This window comes from Mastigoproctus giganteus, chromosome 9 (assembly GCF_048544385.1).
Source record: "Mastigoproctus giganteus isolate SK-2022 chromosome 9, ASM4854438v1, whole genome shotgun sequence".
Classification (NCBI taxonomy): domain Eukaryota; kingdom Metazoa; phylum Arthropoda; class Arachnida; order Uropygi; family Thelyphonidae; genus Mastigoproctus; species Mastigoproctus giganteus.
In genome coordinates, this window is record NC_143583.1 from 171,160,423 (window position 1) to 171,185,161 (window position 24,739).

Here is a 24,739-nt window from a genome sequence, read left to right on the forward strand (position 1 = left end):
ACATGCCTCTATTACTACTACTACTATTATTACAAAATCATTTAGCTCCCTGTTAGAGTTTAATAAATTTCTGTCCTCCAATTCCCTAGACAATTCCTCATGAGTGAATGTAGATTGAAAATACCTATTCAGTTTATTAGCTACCTGAGTAGGATCATCAACAGTCAAACCATCGATATCAAGTGGTTCAATCTGATTCAATCACTCCCTTCTACAGTTTGCATAAGTAAAGAAGTCTTTGTGAGACCATACTTGGAATATTGTGTTTAGGCTGCACCAAAAACGAGACACTGAAATTCTTGAAAGGGTTCAGAGACGGGTAACATGTCTAATGATAATGGCAAAAGGCCATCCATATGAGAACAGACTGAATTTATGGGCTACAGTACTTGCTAACTAGCCACTTCAGAGGAGATAGTAAAATGAATGAGGGTGAAATTTTGAATGTTATAAATGATTTCAGTACGACGTGCCATAATTTCAAATTAGAAGGGAAGAGGTTAAGACTGGATTACAGGAATTTTTATTTAGCCAACAAGCTGTTGATTACTACAATAAACTGCCTCAATGGGTGGGTTGAATCTGAATGCTTAGAGAAATTCAAAAGTCTGCTTCACACGTACCTACACAATGTTGGAATCAATTAGGTTGTTTATTTATTTATTTTTATTTTTTTGGGTGGTGCAGCAAAACCTTGGGCTACCTATAACCATTTGGCAAATACCAATAATAACATCAGGCCTTTTCTGCTTGCTGGATTATTAAGGCATGAAACAGTGAATACAATGTCAATAAATAGTGTATGAGTAAGTTCAACATAAAATTCATATTGACACTTGATTATAATGTCCTCACACTTAATAACGTTAGATGTAAAATGTATGAGTTGTACTATGTATTATAATAATGATAACTGCTATGCTAAACTAACAAAATAATATATTATTAATTTTAGAATCATATTTTTAATTCAAAAAATAGCTTTACATAAAAATTGGGATAAAACAGCATCCCCAAAACCTTTTTATTTGATTGGTTTGAAAGTATCCACAGATCAGGCACCATTATTTCAATTCCGCTAACAAGAACTTTCATTAGATTAATTATATTGTTTTTTTGGTTTATTTAACACTAGTTGTGCAATTATTTGCGATAATTTTAAATAATACATAATTTTTTTTAATGGGCTCCAAAATTGTTGAATAATGAGTGTTGGAGTAAAAGGGAATTAAAAGAAGTAGTGGCAAACAATGCAAGAAAGCAAATTTATATACCATCTCCAAAAATAAATAAATAAACAAACAGCCTATGCATTTTTCCCATCCATAACCTCCAAGAATTTGTCTAGCTCTTCCTTGAATTTATTCAAACCATCCACTTCCACAACAAGAGATAGAAGTCTGTTCCAACAATCAACCACATGCTGGCTGAAGGCAAACTTCTGCACATCAATCCTGCAACCATCCTTCCTCAACTTGATTGAGGAAGGATGGTTGCAGGTTGAATGGTTGAATTAATTCCCTCTCATGTGCGTAGTGTCAGCAAGAGAAAGAATGCCATTCACATTCAGCTTAATCAATCCATTTAAGGCTTTAAACACCTCAATCAGATCTCCTCGCAGGTGTCTGGTCTCGAGACACTGCATTTTGCAGAACTGAAGCCTTTCTAGATAAGAGCACCCATTGGTTCCCTTCAACACTTTGGTTGCCCTTCTCTGCACCCATTCCAGCAGATCTCCATCCTTCCTAAAGTGAGGCCCCCAGACCTGTATACAACTCAGCTTCCATTCTTAGGTGACCTAACCATTTCCTTCTACATAGGGATAATCACTTCCTTATCTGTATTAGCAAAGTCTGTATATCATTGACAAAACCTCATTAGCAGTTTTGGCAGCATTTCTGCAGTGCTCAGAGAATTTCATATCTCTGACTGCACAATTACCACCATGTCATTTTAATGCTCCACTACCCTGAATGTGTAGCATATAAACACACAGTTGATAAGTTACTCTGGGATTACTGCTATACATATGCATTATCTTGCCTTTGTCAATGTTAAACTTCAATTGCTATTTCTCAGCCCATTCAACCAATTTTCCTAGATCTTACTGCAGTAAAGAAGTAAAGGTCCATCTGGATAGGAAAGCAATTGTATTGCAGTCACAGTATAATTACATTCAGTTTAATTGTTGCAGTATCTCACCCTAATTACTGCCGTTAACGATGCTGCCAACCTTTGTATCACTGCAAACATTGATATCAGGCCTGATATACCTCCATCGATATCATTAATAAATACTGAAAACAACAATGGAGCCCAGCACTGAAACTTGGGGGACCACTGATAACATTAGTCAACAAAGAGCAGTGCCCACTGATAACCACTATCTGACTTCTTCCAATTAAACACCCCTTTATCCATAGCAGTAACTTGCCCTTAATGCCACATTGCTCCAATTTATACAGCAATCTTTTATGTGCAAGACTGCACATAAAAGAATGTGCAATAGTATCAAACCCTTCCTGATCCAAGTATATGATAACAAAATTATTTTTTGTTTCTAGTTTATTGGTCACTGTATTATACTAACCTATTATTATTATTATTATTAGCCTTATGTGCAAGGAAGCCGAGGCTTATACTGCACCTGCCAAAAAAAAAATGTTTTTTAACCCTGAGAGAGAGAGAGAGAGAGAGAGAGAGAGAGAGAGAGAGAGAGAGAGAGAGAACAAGGGTCAGAAGTAAAAGGGAATCACCAAGAAAAAGAAGAATGATGATATCCAGCTCAGGAACCTTGGGTGTGCAAAGCCCATGTGCACCTCAAATGTCAGAAACAATTGGTGCAATATTGTGAATTGTTTGGACATCCTATGAGTGTTACAAATGGTACCCATGTGAAAACTTAACTTTTTGAGTTGTCCTTTACAATGAAAAAACTGTTTGCTGATATCTCTTGTAATTCCTGTTATATAACAATTTGTAATGTAATCAATTATTTATGGACACACTGTATAGAACTCAATTCAAATTTCAGTTAGATTGTACAAGAAAGCCATTATATAGTAAAACCTCATAAAACCCTGCCTCATTTGGTTATATATAAATTATGCTTATTTTCCCTTCTATAATTGAAATGGGAAATATAGATAAGTTATTCGATAAATAAAATTAAACAAATCTGTCTTGTAAAGGAAGTACCTACATTTTTTAAACCTGAAAAAGCCTTATTTTTAGAAATGCATCTTATATATGGCTGTACTACATACATGGAAAAATACATGAATATATAAAGATGATACATTTGGAAACAATTAGCTTACACTAGACAAAGACAGTAACAAATTTAAAATTGAGAAAGGTGTTTGACAAGGAATCACAATATCTCCAAAATTGTTTGATGCTGCCCTTGAAGAAGCTTTCAGAAGACTGGACTGGTCACAGAAAGGAGTCAATGTGAATGGAGAGTACCTAAATCATTTACGATTTGCAGATGACACTGTAATCATAAGCCGTGATTCCAAATAATCAGAGGAAAATCTTGATCAGTTATGCAAAGTTAGTAAGGATTTCAGACTAAAGATGAATATGGTAAAAACAAAAGTAATGATGAACAAGTATGCCAGAGAAAGGGATATAATCATTGAAGGAGCAGTAATTGAAAAGGTGGATTCATATACAGGTAACCCTTGTATAATATGGAGGTTTGGTTCCAGAAATATCACGCGTTATATGAGGTTCAGGTTTCATACATAATGTAGGGTTATGTTCCATAATGTTTTTTTAATTATAAAAACAAAATGACATTCAACAAAAACATATTTTATTCATTCAAGAATTCCTGTAACTAACTATTTAACAAATATAAAATAGCATAAAATTATAAAAATTGGTGAGACCAGAACACTCCTTAACAAATCCATGCTGTGACTGCAGTAAAATTGCATTCCTGTCTAGATGGTTCTTTATTACACATGTTAAGCTAACAGTTTTCATGTCCCATTTTGATGCTCCCCCCCCCCTCTATGAACTGTGGATACATGCACACATCCCCAGTCCATAGGGATTTCCTCTGAATCCAAGGATGCTCTCATAATTATGATAAAGCCTTACTCACTTCCTTTGCTGCCTCTCTAAATATGACTGGAGAGATCCCATCCAATCCAGGTGCTTTTTTATGTTCAGCTTCAATAATTCCTCTCCACTTTCCTTTCCATTATCATAAAGTCATTTAGCTCTCCATTAGAGTTTGATAAACTTCTGTCATCCTTTCCACTACAAAATTTCTCATGCATGAATGTAGGTGCAAAATACCTATTCAATTTGTTAGCAACCTGAGCAGATTCATCAGCAGTTAATCCATTGACATGAAGTGGCCCAATGTGATTCAATCCCTCCTTCTAGTTGATATAAGCATAGACATCTTTGCATTCTTTGCTAGAGACTTTTCATAATCTGCCTTAGCTTGCCTATATTCCTTTGTGACTTGATTAAAGGCTAACATATCTATCATAGGCTTCTCAATCACATCATAATTTAAGTGCATACCATGCACTATTCTTCTCTGCCAGTTGTCTCGAAAGTTCATCTGACATCCATTTAGGTCTAAGCCCTTAAACTGTATTTCCTGGTAGGTAATGAAAAGCCTAGTAGCTTCTATGATTACTTCCCAGAATGCATCCCATTTAGAATTTTCTGTTAGTAACATCATCAGTTGGTCCCACTGCATAGAATTTAAAAACTGTCTGAGACCACTGTAGCCACCCTTACCTTAGCAAAAGCCTTTCCCTTTCACACTTGACAGTAGTTATTCTTTAATTAAATTCTACATTAGTACATTCTGTTTGCTGCCACCCAGTGGATCTTCATCTTACAGATTCTCAATGCATGTAGAATCACTACTGATAACCAGATCAAAAAGAGTACTGCTTCCTCGTGTTGCCTCTCTAACATGCTGCTGTAGAAAACAGTCATCCAAGAAATCTACAAAATTGGTCACTCACACACTTGCTAGTGTGTGAGTGACCAACCCACAAATTTGTACTACTGTCAGTGCTAATCATATTGAGATTTCAGATTCCTTTTCATATTGCTATTTCACATTCTTTTATAGTTTCATAGCAGTGTAATTACTATCAGAAGTGTTTTCAATAAAGCTATTTACAAATTTATAACATTATGTATTTTATAGAGTAATATAATAAGGTAAACTTGAGAGAAGTGTGTATGTGTATATATATATATATATATAGAATAATGTAAACTTTATAGGAGAATATATAAAGAAAAAGGCTCAAGCTAATGGGAGTGCTGTGGCTCAGGGGAGAACTGAGATGGAGGGTTAGTTGTCCTCAGAATCACAGCCTTTTGAAATGCACTGTTTGTTTGATGTTTGTGGATCAAGCAGGAACGAGACATGATATTGCTAATGACTCTGATGAGTATACTAAACAACTGTACAGAGAACTATAGTGGACCAGTAAATCAGAGCATATTATAATGGGGTATTTTTAATTCCCCAGATACTGACTGGAATTTGTGGGTTGGTCACTCGCACACTAGCAAGGCTTTTGTGGATTTATTGGATGATTGTTTTCTACATCAGCATGTTCCAGAGGCAACTAGGGGGAGTAATACTCTTGATCTGATTATCAGTAGTGATTCTTCATGCATTAAGAATCTACAGATAAGGGAACCACCAAGTGGCAGTGATCACAGTGTGCTGAAGTGGGATTTACTCAAAGAGGTAACTACCATATGGGGTAAATGAAAGAGTTTTTGCTTTCATAAAGGTGATTAGTGGTCTCAGACAGTATTTAAATTCTCTATGGTGGGACCAACTGATGATGTTACCAACAGCAAATTCAAAATGGGAAGTATTCAAAGAATTAATCTTGGAAGCTACCAGGATTTTCATACCAACTAAGAAATATTGTTCAAGATTTAGGCCTAAATAGATGTCAGACAAACTAATTAGACATGTGGCAGAGAAGAAAAATGATGGGGTTACATATAAATTAACAAGTGACACAGAAGTCTATGGTAGATATAAGCTGGTCTATAATCAAGTCACAAAGGAGGTTAGGCAACCAAAGGCAGATTATGAGAAATCTTTGGCAAAGGATGCAGAGAAAACCAGCAAAGATTTCTTTATTTATGTAAACTCTAGAAGGAAGGGGATGAATCAGATTGGTCCACTTGATATCGATGGTTCAACTGTTGATCCTGCTCAGGTAGCTAACAAACTAAATGAGTATTTTGCATATACATTCACAGATCAGGAGTTATTCAGGGAGATGAATGCCAGAGGTGAGTTAAACTCTGGCAGTGAGCTAGATGATTTTGTAATAACCGAGAGCAAAGTGGATGAGAAATTGTTGAAGATAAACATAAGAAAAGCACCTGGGGTGGATGGGATCTATGCAGTTATATTAAAGGAGGCAGCAAAGGAAGTAAGCAAACCCTTAGACATAATTATGAGAGCTTCCCATGGGAATGAAGATGTGTAAATGTGAATCCAATTCACAAAGGAGGATCAAAGGGTGACACAAGTAATTACAGACCTGTTAGTTTAACTTCTGTTCCAGAGAAATTAATGGAGGCACTTGTTAAAGAAGCACTGCAGTATCAGCTAGACAAGACTTCAGTTATAGTTCGGACACAGCATGGGTTTCTTAAAGGGAAGTCTTGTCTGACCAATTTGATTGGATACTATGATGTGGTCACCAAGGAACTGGATGCAAAGAATAATTTTGATATCATATATATGGATCTTAGAAAGGCTTTTGATACCATTGCACATGGAAGACAGCTGCACAAATTGGAGCAGTGTGGCAATGGAGACAAATTGCTGTTATTGACAAAGGGATGGTTGAGTGGGAGAAGACAGAGAGTGGTAATCAATGGACACTGCTCTTCGTGGACTTATGTTATTATTGGAGTACCCCAGGGTTCAGTGTTGGGTCCATTGTTGTTTTCAGTATTTATTTATGTTACTGATGATGGTATATCAGGCTTAATGTCCAAGTTTGCAGACAACACGGAGGTTGGAAGGGTTGTTAATGACACTAATGACAGAATGCTGTTGCAACAGGATCTAGAAAAGTTGAGCAAATGAGCTGAGAGGTGGTAACTGAAGTTTAACATTGACAAATGTAAAGTAATGTATATGGGAAGCAGTAACCCCAGAGTAACGTATCAACTGTGTGGTACCACACTGAGGGTGGTAGAGAATGAAAAGAACCTGAGGGTAATTGTGCGGTCAGATATGAAGTTTTCTGAGCAGTCTGCAAGAGTAGCTCATGGTGTCTTTGGAAAAATATACAGGAATTTTTCCAGAAGGGATAAGGATGTGATTATCCCCTTGTATAAGGCAATGGTCAGGCCACACCTTGACTACTGTATACAGGTCTGGAGGCCTCATTTTAAGAAGGATGTAGAACTGATGAAACAAGTACAGAGAAGGGCAACAAGATTAATGAATGGAACAAAGGGTTGCTCTTACAAAGAAAGGCTTAAATTTTGCAACTTACAGTGTCTGGTCACTAGGCACCTGCAAGGTCATCTGATTAAGGTGTATAATGCCTTGAGTGGGTTAAGCATGCTCACTGCTGATGGGATTCTTCATCTTGCTCAGAATAATTGCCAAAGAGTACATAAATTCAAATTGAGGAAAGACAGTTGTAGGACAGATGTGCAAAAGTTTGCCTTTAGCCAGAGGGTGGTTGATTGCTGGAAAAAAACTTCCATCTGTCACTGTAGAAGTTGATATATTAAATAGATTCAAGGCAGAACTAAACACACATTTGGAGCGAGTGGATGGGTGAAAAGGTTTTTTTTTTTTTTTTTTTTTTTGCTGATGCTGCATAATATCCAATGCTAATGCAAATATTAACAAAAAATTAGTAACATAATATATACATAATAACATTTTGGTAGCACAATATATACATAATAGCATTTTGGTAGCACAATATATATATAATAATGTAAACTTCGTAGCATAATACATATTATTGTAGTTAGGTATCTTTTACTCCAGTATTCGCATATTAAATTGAATTTAAACAAAAACCATGCCTCACACTAGGATACCAAAGCAAGAGGATCAAAGTCACAGCAGTGTTATGGCTCTGAAGGAGAACTTAGGAGATAGGTCTCTTATGAATCATAGCATTACAAAATGTCCTGGTTGTTCGATGTTCAGCCCACCTATGTGGAATGGGTCATGGTACAGCCAAAGGAGATGTCTGTGTGGATCGTGCAAAGATTGGGAGGATATTAAGCATGAACTCAGCTTCCTAATAGAATTTATGGGAGTCTGAACAAGAGGATTGATGACCAAAAAAGGAATTATAATAAGAAGCTCATCAAGATCTCAGCTGCTCACCTCAAAGACAGAAATTACATTCGTGAATCAGACAACGCAATCCCAAATGCAGAATGTGCTGAGCCCATTGAAGTAGCTATTGTCAGGAAAGCTGCTAGCTTAGGGCGATACATAGACTAATAGATTAACTAGAGCCACAGGCAGAGGTATAAGTGATTATTGCACTGCTTCTATTGGACCATACAGCAACCCAAGAAGCAAGGTGTTGGGGATTGCAAGTTTCTTTTATTTTTTTGGGAGGGGTCTCCTCATGGAACAAGCAAATAAATGGGCATTGTTAGGGTAACTAAGAGAAAAGCAGGTATATGTATAGCTGCATGTACACTAGTGCTAGGTAGTAAATAAATTTAATGAATTAAGTACTGATTAAGTCAAAAATTTAGATACTGGAGGGATATCTGAGATATGGTGTCACAGAGACACAAGTGATGCAGAATTTGATTATTCATTGTGGAAAAAATATGTCAAGTGGCACTGTCTCCCTAATTCTGCATTGCAAAGAAAGGACAGACATGACAGGAGGGAGGACGGGGTTATGCTCTCAGTTAAGAATCATAAAATCTAAGGAAGTGCACCCACTTGATGCCGATGGCTAGCACAATGTTGAGTAAATTTAGTGTGACATAATCATCAGGAAAACATTAATAGGATGATGTCATAAGCCTAATGACAGTGATGAGTATAACAAACAACTGTACAGCCAAACTGATTTGACAGGAAATAAGAATGTCTTGTAATGGTGGATTTTAACATTCCAGGCTCTAATTGGAACTTTTGGGTTTGTCACACACGCAGTAGCAGAACTTTTGTGGGTTTATTTATTAAAGATGTAATTACCATCTTGGGCAAAGAGAAGGGATTTTGTTTCCATAAAGGTGATTACAGTGGTCTATAGTTCCTAAATTCTATGAAGTCGAACTAACTGATGAAGTTATTGAGGAAATTCTAAATGGAATGCATTCAGGGACATAACCATAGAAGCTACTAAGCTTTTTAAAACAGCTAAAAAAGACTGTTCTAGGCCTAAATTAATGTCAGCTGAACTAATGAAACCATGGGAGAGAAGAAAAATGTATGGGATGCATATAAATTACTAGGTGATACAGACTCCTACAGTAGATATATAAGCTATTCTACAAGGAAGTCACAATACAGGTTAGGCAAACTAAGGCAGCTTAGGAAAGTCTTTTGAAAAATATGCAAAGAAACAAGCAAAGACTTCTTTACTTAAGAAAACAGTAGAACGAAGTGGATGAATCACATTGGACTACTCAATATCCATCGTTTAAATGATGACGATCCTGCTCAGGTTGCTGAAGAGATATTTTTCATCTGCATTCACACATGAGGAATTCATTAAGGAAGTAGATGCCAGAAGTTTATCTAATTCTAACAGCAAGTTAAATGATTTACTGTTAACTGGAAGGAAAGTGGAATAGACATTGTTAAAGCAAAACATAAAAAAGGCACCTGGGGATGGGATCTATCCAATTATAGGGAGACAGCAAACCTCCAGGCCATAATTATGAGAGCAACATCAGATTAATGAAATATATAGACAGATAATGGATTGGAAATCTTCAAACGTCTCCCATTTCACAAATGAGCATCAAAATGCGACACGAGAAATTATACCTGTTCTCGGGAAAAAAAATAATGGAGTCACTAGTTAATGATGTAATGTAGGACCATCTAGACAGAAATGCAATTATACTGCAGTCACAGCATGGATTTGTTAACATAAGATCACCAATCTGATTAGATAATATGATCAAGTAAACAAGGAACTGGATGCAAAAAATAATTTTGTCATCATATACTTGGATTTCAGAAAGGGTTTTGATTCTGTTGCACATAAAAGACTGCTGTACAAACTAGAGCAAAATGGCATTAAGGGAAAGTTACTGCTATAGATAAAGAGATGGCTGAATGGAAGAAGACTGATAGTGGTTATCAATGGGCAACACTGCTCTTCTTAAATTAATGTAATTAGTGGAATCCCCCCTCCAAGGTTTAGCATTGGCTCGTTGTTTTCTATATTTATTAACGACATTGATGAAGGCATCAATGATCATCACTGCATCAAGGATCCTCAATGATGCAGGCTTAATATCTGCATTTTCAGTTGATATGAAGGCTGGCAGACTGGTTAATAACAGTAATCAGGGTATGCTACTGCAACAAGGTCTATACAAGTTAAATATATTAAATTGAACTGCAATATTAACAAAATGCAGGGTACATCACATGGGGAGCAGTAATCCCAGATTAATATACCAACTGTGTGCTATCACACTCAGGATAGCGAAGAATAAAAAAGATGAGATAATTGTGCAGTTAAATATGAAGTCTCTGATCAGTGCAAACTGGTAAGGCTGTGAGGCCAGTCCAGGGGGTTTTATTAATGATATACAGGAATTTATTAATGATAATGATTGATTAATGGGGTTTTATTAATGACATACAATGGTTATGTAGCATCTTGATAATAAATACAGGTGTGGAGTCCTCATTTTAGGAAAGATGTGGATCTGTTAAAATGGGTGCAGAGAAGAGCAACAAGATTGTTGAAGGGAACAAAAGCAAGAAAGGAAAGTAGGAAAGAAATCAAAACAAAATCAGAATTCTTACCAGAAAAAGCTTCAGTTCTGTAAATTGCCGTCTGCAGACCAGATACCTGCAAGGAGATCTAATCGACTAAACTCAATACCAATGGAATCTTTCCTCTTGCTCAAACTATGCACAAGGGGCATAAATTCAAAACTCAGAAAGTGGTTGCAAGACAGATGTGTGGAAATTTGTCTTCAGATAGTTGACAGAACAAACTTCCATCTGGTGTTGTAGAAGTAGGTAGTTAGCATTAGCATTAAGAGAGGTACACAATGCAAGAAAGCAAGATTACACAAAATCAACCAAAAAAAAAAAAAAAATTCCATTTCACACATCCATTTGCTATAAAAGTATGTACAGTTCTTCCTTGAATTTATTTAAGCTTTTCCAGAGGTACTTGAGATTGTGAGAATTGGCAAAATGACTAGCAGAAAGGGATTTAAAGAACTGGAACCAGCAGATATCACAGAGATCCTTGAGTCTCATAGAGAATGATCAGTGTACGATATTTTTTTGCAATGTGAAGAAGGTGTGTGTGTGTGTGTGTGTGTGTGTGTGTGTGTGTGTGTGTGTGTGTGTGTGTGTGTGTGTGTGTGTGTGTGTGTGTGTGTGTGTGTTGTAGCTGTTTCTGGCCGTTTTGCTACCAGGAAGCAGCGATCACCAGGAAGGCTGCTTCCCAGTACCTGTCCATACCACGAGGAGGCAGGCTCAACTATTCATGTGCCAAGCGGGCTAGCCAGGTGGGTAAAGTGCCTGCCTCGCAACCCAAAGGTCTCGGGTTCGAATCCTGCCTTGGATCAGAGTAAAACGCAAAAACTTTGGAAGGTGCATTATGGCCACAGAAACCAATGTGCCAACAACTAACAAAAAAAAAAAACTTCTACATGTACTAAACTAAATGTAATATTTCCAGCACCAATAGGAATAAGCGCAAGTACTATGAGTGCAGCAGTCTCCTACGGTGGTGACCCCATAAAGACTCCCGCATCCACTGGAGGAAGTGTTATAACAATGGATGTCAGCAGTTCCAGTACCCAGGAAGCCCAAATCTAAGTACAGGCAGTTTAAAATCCTGTCTCTAATAAACTGGAGACCAGCGATTCCTGCCTCCTAAGGGACTAGCAATAAAAAAATTTAAAAAAACTGTTCAAGGGACTAGCACAATTAAGAATTTTAGGGAAAAATTGTTACATTTCAAAAATAAAAATAAATAAATAAAATAAAGATAAAAAAATATATAATAAAAAAATAAAATAATAAAATAAATAAATAATAAATGAATTAGATAAAATATTAAAATAATAATTATTATTAAAGGGAAAAAAAAGTAGCTTTGTTCAGTACAGAAGTTAACTCAGTAATCTGCATCGTCTGTTGAAACCTGTGTAGCAAATTTCTGTAGAGCTAAGAACGTATTTTGATTTGCAATAAGATATCTTTCATTACTAGGAGAGAAATTATGCACTGTACTAGATAATGTTTGTCTTAAATCTTGGAAAACTGGGCAGAAAAATAAGACATGACTCCAGTATTCAGAGGCCGCCACAGAAACAGGTATCTCATATTGCTAGATGAAGACGATTCAAAGAACCGTGGCCAGTTAGAATGTATGATGTAAGAAGACTTGGGTAGAACCAAAACTGATTACTTTTTGAGTTAGTGAATTTAATATCAGGTATAAAACATCTGGTCACTGCTCTTTTGGTTGAGGAATTCCATCTCACTTGCCATCTTTTAATGAAGCTCAGTTAATGTAGAAAATATTATTACGTTTCAAAAATAAAAATAAAATAAACATTTCGCTCTTTTGTTCTTTGGATCGGCAGTGGGATCAGAGGTCAAATCGGAAAATGTTAGAGGATATCCTTTACGAATATAGTAAACAAAGCCTTTGTATATAAGATATAGATCCAGAGGTAATAAGCCTGTGACGGCTTGCAAAGATGAGGTTGAAACTGTTCTACAAGTTCTCAGGAGAGCTAGCAAAAAGGTCTGTTGGACACTGTCTAGTTCAGTTTGAACTGCAATACATTTGGTTCTGTGAAACCATATGCTGACTGGATATGTATCGTTTGGAATAAACACTGTGTAGTATAGAATTCTGAGGGTTCCATTTTTTAAACCCCAGTCCTGCTGAGAGATTTTGAATAACGTGGCTGTAAAAGTTTTCACTTTTTTGGAAAGATTCTGGATGTGTGGTAAGAATGACAATTTTCCATGAAAAATAATACCAAGATGCTTATGAGTGGTAACAAGTGGCATAGACACAACATTAAATTTGACAACCAGAGGTATATTATGGTCTAGTTTTCTGTGAAATATCATCATCTTGGTTTTAGATGGTGACACCCTTAATTTATTTTTCAGAGTCCAATCCAGCAATTTATCGAGTACAGAGTTAGCCCATTGTTCCAATTGGGACCTTACCATGTACTAAGATGGAGAGATCGATGATAAAGGCAATCATTTGCACATCAGCCATGTTTAAAGTAGAAGACAGCCAATCATCAAGGACGAGGTTCCCCACAAGGGGGCCAAGAATGGAACTCTGGGGACACCTTCGAGAAATAGCTTTAGATATCGACTGATGTTTGGTTTGGATGTAGACAGTAAGTTCAGCAAAGTAACTTTTGAACAAAAGGAAGAGATGTCTAGAACAACGAGTGATTCTAAGGCACTGTAAGACACTCTCAACCAAACATTGTCAAAGTCGCCTTCAAAATCAATAAAAACTGCCAGTGTATATTTGTAAGTAGGGGCTATCAATTAACTTATTCAATTTGAAAAGTGCATCTTCACAACTACAACCAGACTTAAATCCATACAGAAGAGAGGAAGATAGATTACTTTCCAAAAGAAGTTAATTACATCAGTATGCCTTGAGTTTTTCTAGTAACTTGCCTAAGTGGGATAATAAAGTGATAGGCCTGTATGATTTAGGATCACTTGGTGGTTTACCCGGTTTTGGGATTATTTTAATGATAGCAAACTTCCAAATAACAGTTAATTCCCAGCTTCAAGACACTTGTTGAAGAGTGTCAAAAGGTTTGGTCTAATAGAGAAGAATCCTTTTATGAAAATGGTTTTCAGTAAATCAGTTCTCGGTATTTGTTATTACTCATTAAAGACACTGCATTTTTAAGTTCTTCAAAAGAAAATAAAGGAGTAGAAATGGGATAATCATATTGCTCATTTTCTTTCCTAACTTCAGAGTGGTAGGCAGAATCAAGAGTTCTATCATCATTGGGAAAAAGTCTTGCAAAGTTTGTTTGGCAGTTTGTATCCAGTTCAGTGTTTCAGTATTATTTGAGAATATTGTATTAAAGATATCTACAGGAGTTAATTTAATTCTACTGATTTTATATATAAGACCCCCATGGATCTTGGTTTCCAGCTGTATGTACAAAATTCTGCCAAGATTTGACCTTACTATTATATATTTCTTTAGTATATATCCTCTTCTCATTTTTATTATTTAAATGTAACCCATTGACCTCAAGTGTAGGCTGTCTATTTCGTTTTGCTCTTTGATAAAGGCACCTAGCATTATGAACTTTGCAATGTTGAATTGTAAGCTCATTGCCCACCAAGGGGTACATTTTGTACGGAAAGCTTTCCTTTTGGTAGATTTTGTGATAGCTGTAAAAAATGTTTTTAACAAAATTTGCCAATTGATTATCATCAAGATGGTTTGTTTGTTTGTTTGTTTGTTTTTTGGTTTTTATGAGCATTAGCAACTAAGGCCATATTGCTCCGGATATGTGGTGGTCATTCCCTGACCTTTCCGCATCCTCCGTATTTGGTGGTGACGGGCTCGAACCCCGGTCTAATCAAGAAGCGTGTGCTATGCACTGCTGCTCCTTCCCACCTGGCTACGGAGGCACCTCATCAAGATGGTCCAGAGTCCGCAGAATCAGATGGAAGATCTTGAAAGATTGATTTGTCAAAGTTTTCCCAAATTATATTTCGTTGGGAAAATGTGGTCAGATCATTAGGTGGAGCTGTAGTAGTTTTAGAAGAACATAAGTTAAAAGATATAAATCGTTGATCGGAAACTGTCAAATCTGTATGTATGTCCCACTCAGAAATTAGAGAAAAGTTATTGCTTGTTGCCAGAGTGACGTTGATGTTAGACTGCCCAGGGTTCTACAAAAGGTGAAGGCTTATTTGGGAGATTAAGAACATGCAATTGATGAGCAAAAATTAAATCTTCTAATATCCACCCTCTGTGGTCAGTAGCTGCGCTATGTCACAGTGAAGATTTGGAATTTGCATCCATTAAGATAATAACAGGTTCTGGTAAAAGTTTAAGAAGAGCAGTTTCTAGGTACTACAGAAATGGATTGATATCTGGAGATGGTGGACACTATAAGGAAATCAAGTAGAAGGACATAATTTCATTAATAGCTTGTATAGGCAGCATGCTGTGAGCAGAGAGAAGTGACAGTGAGAATGTCTAAATTTCTATTGAATAGAATAATAGCTCTTTTTGGATCTTGATGAGTGGATTTTGGTATTCTGGTGGATAAAGGCTAGCCTGTGATTTTACCATGATAGTGATATGGTTCCTGTAAACAAACAATGTCTAGAGAAAGGATATCTGCAAGTCTTAGAATTTCATCAGTTACTGTCTTAGATCTATGGGCATTTAATTAACTGATTTTTAATTTGGCAGTCAAGAGTATAGATTTTTTAGCCTCGTCAATGTTATGATCATTAGGACTGTATGGGAATAGTTCTTTGTCTTACTGTTTCTATAGCTCTCTGGTATTCTAGACACAAGACATCTCTAACAGAGTGATCGGCTCTCTTCTTTCATTTACAATTGGCACATACTGGAGGGTCACCTTTGTTGGGACACTCCAAAAATACGTGCCCCAAAAAAATAACGAGCACAGTGTCCACACACTGTGCTCGCTTGGGGACATTTTTGCAAGAGTTAGACATGTGGCCATATGATAAACGACAGAAGCATTTGGTAACTATCATAAAGGCCTTAAATTTATGAGACATTAACCCTATAAATATCCTGTCTAGAGTGGAGATTTTTGAAAAAATATGTGGGGAAAGAGCAAGCACCCAGTTTGATGTACAGTTAGACCTTGATTTTGTTTTGAATTCAAATACAATCTCATTTCCTATCTGGTCACGTGTAAACCCAAGGTCTTTTCAAATTTTAAAATACAAGTCATCCAAAATTTCTTCCTTAGTTAAATCGTTATCTAGATCATAAACCATTATTGTAGGATTAGGATTATTATTATTATTATTTTATTATTATTAGCCACATGGTGCAAGGAAGCCTGAAGCTTATGCTGCACCAGCCAAAAAAAAAAAAAAAAAAAAATTCCCGAGTTACCCTGAGAGAGAGAGAGAGAGACAAAATTAGAAGGAAATCACCAAGAAATAGAAGAATGATGATATCCAGCTCAGGACCCTGTGTGTGCCAAGCCCTTACTCACCAGATGTGAGTCCCTGGGGACATTTAGTACCTTCAGTGCCTCTGAAGACAGACCAGCTTCAGAAATAAATTTAGAGGATGCAATAGCATGAAGAAGAAGAAGATAACAAAAATGATAAAAATGAAGATACATACAAAAATTTGACTGCAAAGAGACTAGCTGAGTTTTTAAGACTTGCAAATTAGATTAGCCAAGCTCTGGATATGGATCCTAATTTGGAGAGAAGTTTAAATTTTTGCAGAACTTTATCATAAGTTTTAGTTCCTTATGAAGAAATTTATAGAGAACAACAGCATGCTTCTAAGCAAACAATTTTAACTAATTTTTTTTTTCAAAAGATGCCAGATACTGTTGCAAGTTTATGACAGGAAAACAGTGACGAAGAAGCAATGAATTTAGATTAAAAATCTAGCGGCAAGTATTAGCACGATTAATTTTATGGACATGTTTCTAGTTTTTTCCCTTACCGAATGAAGACTTTTTTTTTTTAATTTTAATTTTTTTTTGCACACAGGTATAGAACCCTCATTATGTCATATAAACTATGTTTTGCATTACGTGGATTTAGACTGTGCAGTGTTTTCCCAGAACATAACCCCCAAATTGGGGGATGACTGTATCATTACACAGTAGGACCACTGCATTCAAACACAACAATAGCACTATATCCAAAAATATATAACATTTCTTTCAATTTCAAGGTAAATATCTTTATCTGATATCTATACCTTAATCCATTTACGTCTCAACTTTTCAATTGTGAAAATAGATGATTAGTATTTAGAACTATACTATCTTTTTGTTTCATTTACTTAATGGCTTGTACAGCTTGTGGCATATATTCAAGGGTCAGTCTAATGGATAAGTCTAGCTCAACTGATGATTATTTTTTTTGTTTTGATGTAAGAAGCATACCAATCTCAAATTAAAGCTTGGTGCAATATAGTTGATGAATATGAATGACTGAAAAAACAGACAATTACTATATTGATAAATAAAACTGAGTCCCCTCCTCCACCTCCATGACTCCAGTATCAAGTGGCCTGTCAGGTGATGCTTGTTGTTTGTTTGTTATTTGGTTTTTAGGAGCATTAGCAACTAAGGCCATATCACTCCAGGGATATGCGGTGGTCATTCCCTGACCTTTCCATATCCTCCGTATTTGGTGGTCATGGGCTCAAACCCCGGTCTAATCAAGAATCAAGAAGCGTGTGCTATGCACTGCTGCTCCTGCCCACCTGGCTACGGAGGCACCCAGGTGATGGACACTTGATCTGGGCTCTAGACTACTTCAAGAGGATTTAGTTTTATTGAGATGTTTTATTGATCTCAATGTCAGGGAAATGGGAAACATTTTTTGTAATAGGATAGGGGGACAAGAACCAGGGCGTGTCTATGGGAGCAACAACTAATGATGTTAGAGACTGGGGAGGGGCATTATTATTCATGTGGGGACGAATCATATTAAATGCATACAAACTGAAAATTTAATAGATAAATGTGTATATTTATATGATTATATATGTTTATATGATATTTATATGATTATATATGTTTATATGATATTTATATGATTATATATTTATATGTATGATTATATATATATATATATATATATAAAGCAGAATTAACACTAATATCCAAATAATTTAGAGGATATATATATATATATATATATATTCTGACCTATCTTATATATATATATATCTGTAATTCTGCCCAGGCACAATACAAGGAACTATAAACCAAAAACATTATGGATAAACTGAAGACTTGAGAGAACCCACAACTCTTAGAAGGAAATTTTTATCAGTGTGGCCCACCCTAGTAGTCCTAGTAAGCAGAAGGAATCTATTTTGTTCAGATGGAATAATTGAACAAAGGTGATACAACAGATTTCGCCAATGTTATTGAGGAGGCTTTAAGGATTTAAGCTAGTTAAAGGACAGCCTTAATACAGATAATCATTTATCTTGATATAGGCCAAAGTAATCTTTGCACGTCTCAAGAGTTCTGAGTCATGGCTGCCAAAGCTCATACTGTGCCAGGGGCAGCAATGCTTCATAACAAATGGAGCTAATGATATTGGGGTGTGTCAGGGTGATATACTAGGCAAGAACACTCAGTCTTAACTGTGTCTACAGCCATGGTAGGAGTGTTGTCAATAAATGGAGTGAATTTAAACTTCTGGATAGGACAACTAATGCAAACATAACAGGGCTAACAGGAAAGTAGTGTCACACAGAAACAGAGAATGACGAGTTTAAGTATGGTATGTATGTATGTACGTATGTAGGAAGGAGACAGAAGGGGTGGGGAGGTCACTCTTCTTATCAAAACAGTCTGAGCACAACAAAAGCTTTCTGAGAAATTTGGAATTAAGCATGTTGGTACAGAAAATATGCAATGTATAGTATGATGCAAATATAAAATGAAAGCAGGAGTTGGCTAGAGATCAGAAAATAGCAAAGACAACAATAGCTTCTACATACATAAAGAATGGACAAGCAAGTGCGAAAGTGTTATTAAAGGTGATTTCAATTTTTTCCTTATTGACTGCAGTAAGTATAAGGGAAAAATTTCTACGAGGGAAAATTTTTAAATAAACAATGATTGTTATTATTATTTGTATCAGCATGCTTAAGATCATACTAGGAATAAGAATATTCTAGAGCAGATTGTTTCCTACAAACCAGCTGACATTATAGGGCTCATGATACAGAAACCATTAGCAGGAAGTAATCATGCAGTGCTTAGTTTGAAAAAGAGGGTTGTGATAAAAGGTAAAGGTGCACATTTTAGCTTCAGTAAAGGGACTACAAGAGTTTAAGACATTACATTGTCTCTAGGAGGGAATATATATTAATATTATACCTTTAAAGCAATAGTGAGAGGCCATTGATGCACATATAGCATTAACCCATGGTGGTGGCAAACAAAATGTAACAAAAACAGTTGCAGGTCACCTGACAGGTGCTAAACTTTTTGTTTAAACAGTGCCAATAATTCACCCTTTTTTAATGGATTGCAATACTTATTGTACATACTTTTAAGCTTTAAAAAAATTTAAATTTTAAAACTTGCTATGTATTTACACCTTTTATTTAAAAAAATAAAAATATATATATATATATATATATTAATTTTATTTAAAATTGTAAAAAAAGTGTTTTGGACATAAAATAGAAACATTAGCCTCATCATATTCTCTCCCATTTTTCAGTTTAAAAGACCATTAAGTGTGCAAAATTTATTATGTATGTATATCAATATTAAAAAAAAAATAATAATAATAAAGAAACAAAAAAAAAAAAAAAACAATGTATATCATCAGTTACTTCTGTTTTCAAGTTTATTTCAAAATCTGGCACATTTCACAATGTGTAAAATTTGGAACTATGTATCTTTCTTCAACCAGTATAGCAACCATCTGGAGAGAATAGTAGGTTTCGTATAACCATCTTTACTCTGAGAAAAGAATAATAAATCTTTCAAAAGAAACTAGCATAAGAATGTAGAAGTTTATTAAACCAATGGCTGAAGCAAACAAAACTTTAAACAAATGTCGTCAGCACTTCTCCAGTATCACACTATTCTTTAAGCAAGAAGCCAAACAGCTGTGAAGATGGTGGCAGGCAACGCAATAGATTCTCAGGTGCAATTTCTTTATGGAAACCGTAAAAAAAATATAAAAAATCGGAAACTAAAAAAAAAAAAAAAAAAAAATTCAGATTGTTAATCATTAATTAACGGTTAATGCACATATGTTATTGTTGAGGGTCACCTGTCACCTGTGCCATACCACAGTTTTGGGTATGGCACAGGTTGCTGCTGTTATTATCTGTGCAGGAATGTGGTCAGTAACATTATCTACAGGCTGGCTTTTGATGATTTGATCATCAAAGGAAACTGTATTGGTGAACTTGTTCCAATCTGCTTTGGTAAATTTTCATTTTAAATGGCTGGCTATATGTGAGGTTCTATGTGTGTGCAATTTGCAAATAATTGGGTAATGGTCACTGTTCAGGGGGTTACTTGAAACTAACCACTGAATGACTGGGAACAGTTTTGGGGAACATATTGATAAATCTATAGCAGTAGATGTTCCGGTGGGAAAGTGGATATAAGTGTCAGCACCAGTGTTTAACAAGGTGAGATTCTGGAGTCAAGGACTGTTTTGGTGAGTTTTCCTCATTTATCTATCTGGGGAGATCCCCACACAGGATGGTGCCCATTGAAATCCTAGCAGAATGAAAGGAGATGGAAGCTGCTTTATAAGATCCTCCAATTCTTTTACAGTGATTTCTTTGTTTGGGGAAAGGTACACAGAGACTACAGTTAACATAAAATTCAAAACAATAGTATCACTATAATGTGATCTGCAGAGGAAGCTGTTTTGTAGGAACTTTGTTTGAACAAGTATGGCTATGCCTCCTCTTATTGAGTTAGTATTGTTCCTGTCTTGTTGATATATACTATAGTTTTTAATCACTGGAGTTACCTGTGGGGTTAGATTGGTTTCTTGCAGGCAGAAGCTTATTGGACTGTGTTGTTCGATTAGGTCATAAATATGAAAAATGTTGCTTCGTAGACCTCTACAGTTCCACTGTATAATGTTCTGCATTATTTAGATTTAGTGGTTGTGTATGGTTCTGTCTGTTTTTTTGTATCCATCCAGCCTCTTTGTATCGATCTAGTTTCATTATTTCTTTTTTTGGAAAGGTAGGGCATCCGATGTCCATGTTGTCTTCTGCATGTAAATCTAAGAGAGGCTCATCCTGTAGGATATTAGCATCAGTATCCATATTTGCTGAGCATGGTTTGTCTTTAATGTTTTGGCTGATGCTTTTAGTTTTACAGTTTCTCGCAGAGTATCAGAAGCAGTTGGTTGGATTACCAGAGTATTGCTAGTGCAAGTTACTTTGCATTTCTCTATAGGTGACTACTGTGGGGATAATAACACTGATTGAACCCAATCGGCTATTGAGATGGATGGGGGCACTGTGACTGCCATTTGTGTTGCTATTAATTGGTATTTCTGGGTTGCCACAGCATAAGTAACTTTTGGCATGGTGAGCATAACTTGCTTTCTAGTAAGTAACCCTTTGTTCGACTTTGTATTTTTGGATCTTTATTCCTACCCTCCAGAGTTTGCATGCTTTTGAATACACTGGACATTGGCCTTTACAATTTGGGCATTGTGGCATTTCAGTGGTGCAGTCTGTTTGCATATGGGCTTTGGAGCCGCAATTCGGACAGACAGTGTCTCCTTGACATACTGTTTGTGAGTGTCCAAATTTTTGACAATTGAAACATATGATTGGGTTGAGAATGTAAGGATGCATGCAGCAATTCAGGTATCCAGCTTTGGTGTGCCAAATGTTAGAATATTGCTTCTAGTGGGAACAAGTTCACCCTTTTTTAATCATTATTCATTTTACCTGGACGAATTTTTGCTCTTTTAGTTCTTCAACTAACTCATCTTCAGTGCCATTCATCAGATTCCACTCTGCAATTACTACTTTCGAACTATTTAACATAGCATGAGGAGTGACTTGTATAGCTAATCTTCAAAAAGTTGATATTTTCAATAGGGCCCAAGAATGCTGATGCATAGCTGTTTCAACTAGTACAGCAGTTCCCAAACTACTGAGATTTATGGACCCCCCTCAAATATCAAAACAAGTTTGCGGACCCCACTCGAATATCTAAACGAGTTTGCGGACCCCCCTCGAATATCAAAACGAGTTTGCGGACCCCCCCTCGAATATCTAAACGAGTTTGCAGACCACCCCTCGAATATCTAAACGAGTTTGCGGACCCAACTCAAATATCTAAACGAGTTTGAAGACCCCCTCGAAAATCTAAACGAGTTTGAAGACCCCTCAAAAATCTAAACAGGTTTGTGGACCCCCTTCAAAAAAGAAAACCCAGTATACACACTGGGTTTTCTGAAAAGAAAATGAAGTTTAATGTGTGAATCAATTACATAATTATAACTTTATTTATCATCTATCTGCTATACATGAATAATTTGAAATATGGATACAATTATATACTTCGTTCTATGACGAAGTTCGTTGTGATTCTGTCAGTATATATTTTTAAGAAAATAAACACATATTACTTGATACTTTCTGAATGTTTTACGGCCATCCCCCCCCCCCGGAACTGGTCTATGAACCCCCAGGGGTCTGCGGACCCCAGTTTGGGAAACGGTGAACTAGTAGATCTCCAAATCTGAGTCTTTTCACCATTTTCAGTGAACCAGCCTCACTTACTAAACATTTCTGAATTATAATAAGTTTGGATGAAAGAGAATGTAGTATAAGGAATGTTGGAAATCCCTAGTGATTCTCATTTTTAAGTAGTCTCTTAAGATTGTGATACATCATGTTCGGTTTCATTCAAGTCATAAGGTGAGCATCTAGGCTCAAGAGCTGAGTAATTGACAATATCCATGGTTGCTTCTTTTAGCCCTGGAGGATAACTTTTCCCCTGGGTTATCGGCCCAGCCAATGTGGAGACAGGAGTGGTGCCATCAGCGACCATGAGTCACTGGTATAGTCAATATATAAGAATTAACTTTTGAATATTTGCAAAAACTGGGTTACTGCAGACTTACTTTCTGCTCAACTCATATATGGCAATATTTCAGAAAATAATCATTATTTAAATTCTGAATAAAAGTTTCTGCCTCTTAGGGGAAAAAATACAATAAAACTAAATTAGAATTTTAAAATTAAATTTAAAAGTGAAAAAATTTTAAACACTAACTTGACTGCTTCTGCAGGTAATTTATTGCCAGACATATTCAAATACTTCAGAGCTACAGTACTAGAAAAAAATGCCTTAAACGATGGAGGAACATTTACTTCTTTAGATTTTTTTGTGGTGAACTGGTTTTTAGATAAATTTAAAACACTCAATTTCTGAGTACAACCACGTAGAAGAGCTCCAAAGACCTAAATGAATAAAATAAAAGACATAAGTCAAAACAAAATTTTCATTATATCATTCTCTCTCACACCCACATGCACACCATAATTGATTAATTCTAGAGAAAATTTGTGAAAAAAAAAAAAAAAAAAAAAAACACCATCAGCATTAGTAGAGGCATATGATGCAAGAAAGCAAGCTTATGCAGCATCAGTCAAAAAAAAAAAAAAAAAAAAAACCACTCCCATTTGACCCCTCTGTTCGTTCGAAATACCTGCCCAGCTGAGCCTTAAATTTATTTAGGCTATCAACTTCCACAACAAGGGATTGAAGTCTGTTCCACCAACCAACTAACTGCTGGCTAAAGGCAAATTTTCGCACATCTATCGTACATCTGTCTTTCCTCAATTTGAATTTATGCCCTCTCAGGTGATTATTCTGAGCAAGAGTAAGAATCCCATCAGCATTGAGCATGCTCAAACCATTCAAAGGCTTTATACTTTATACTTCATACATCTCTGCAGCAACCCCAAATTAACTTATACACTTGGTGGGATTGAAGTAAAAAGAGGAGAGGAAGAAAGTGATTTAGGGTTGGAAGAAGTTCTCTGGGTAGTACAGACAAACAAAAAGGAAAGCACTCTTGTGTCCTTTAGATAATGTATTATACATTTGCATGTAAAGATAGGGATGACACATTCGTACTGTATAATGCAATTGTAAGACTGCATGGTATTCCAATGCTTGGAATACCATGTCCAAGTATGGAGATTGTGCCTAAAGGAGAAAACAACAAACTTCCTGGAAGGGTCTAAAGATGGACAGTGTGCTTGCTGAGATCAGAAAAAGGATACCAATATGAGGAAAGACTTCAAATATGTGGACTAAAGAACTTAGTAAACAGGCACATGGCAGGGACATGATTGAAGGGTCTTTAAGGACCTAGGAAAGAAGAGTAAAATGGATGACGCCAAAATTTTCACTGTTATAAATAATTAATTATAATTTAATCATTTATAAAATTAATAAATTAATATCAGAGTAACATAATGAGAAACCAAATTACAGGAAAAAAAATTTAGACTGGATTGTAGAAAAGCTTGCTTTTAGTCAACGTACTCTGAGCGAGGCTGACAGCATCAGGAAATTCAAGGTCAGCTCGAAAGTTGCCTACTTGATGAGAGGAAACACATGAGTTTGTGTTTTCTTTTTTTTTATAGATTTATTTTAATTTTATTTTTATTGATTTTTTATTTTTTATATTTTTTTGGACGGTGCAACAAAAGCTGAGGATTTCCTTGCACTATATGCCTAATACTACTACTACTAATTTATTATTGTA

The 24,739-nt window shown here is 35.9% G+C and overlaps 1 protein-coding gene across 4 annotated transcripts in view; it reads right to left on the reverse strand.

Moving 5' to 3' along the window:
• Positions 1-24,739, reverse strand: part of LRR (capping protein regulator and myosin 1 linker 1 leucine rich repeat protein) — a 1,021,987-nt gene that overhangs the window by 642,512 nt on the left and 354,736 nt on the right. For all 4 annotated transcript variants that reach the window (XM_090381859.1, XM_090381857.1, XM_090381858.1 and 1 more), the window contains exon 14: positions 23,236-23,423. In XM_090381859.1, coding sequence (XP_090237985.1) covers positions 23,236-23,423 — 188 coding nt within the window. The remainder of the gene's footprint in view (positions 1-23,235; positions 23,424-24,739) is intronic.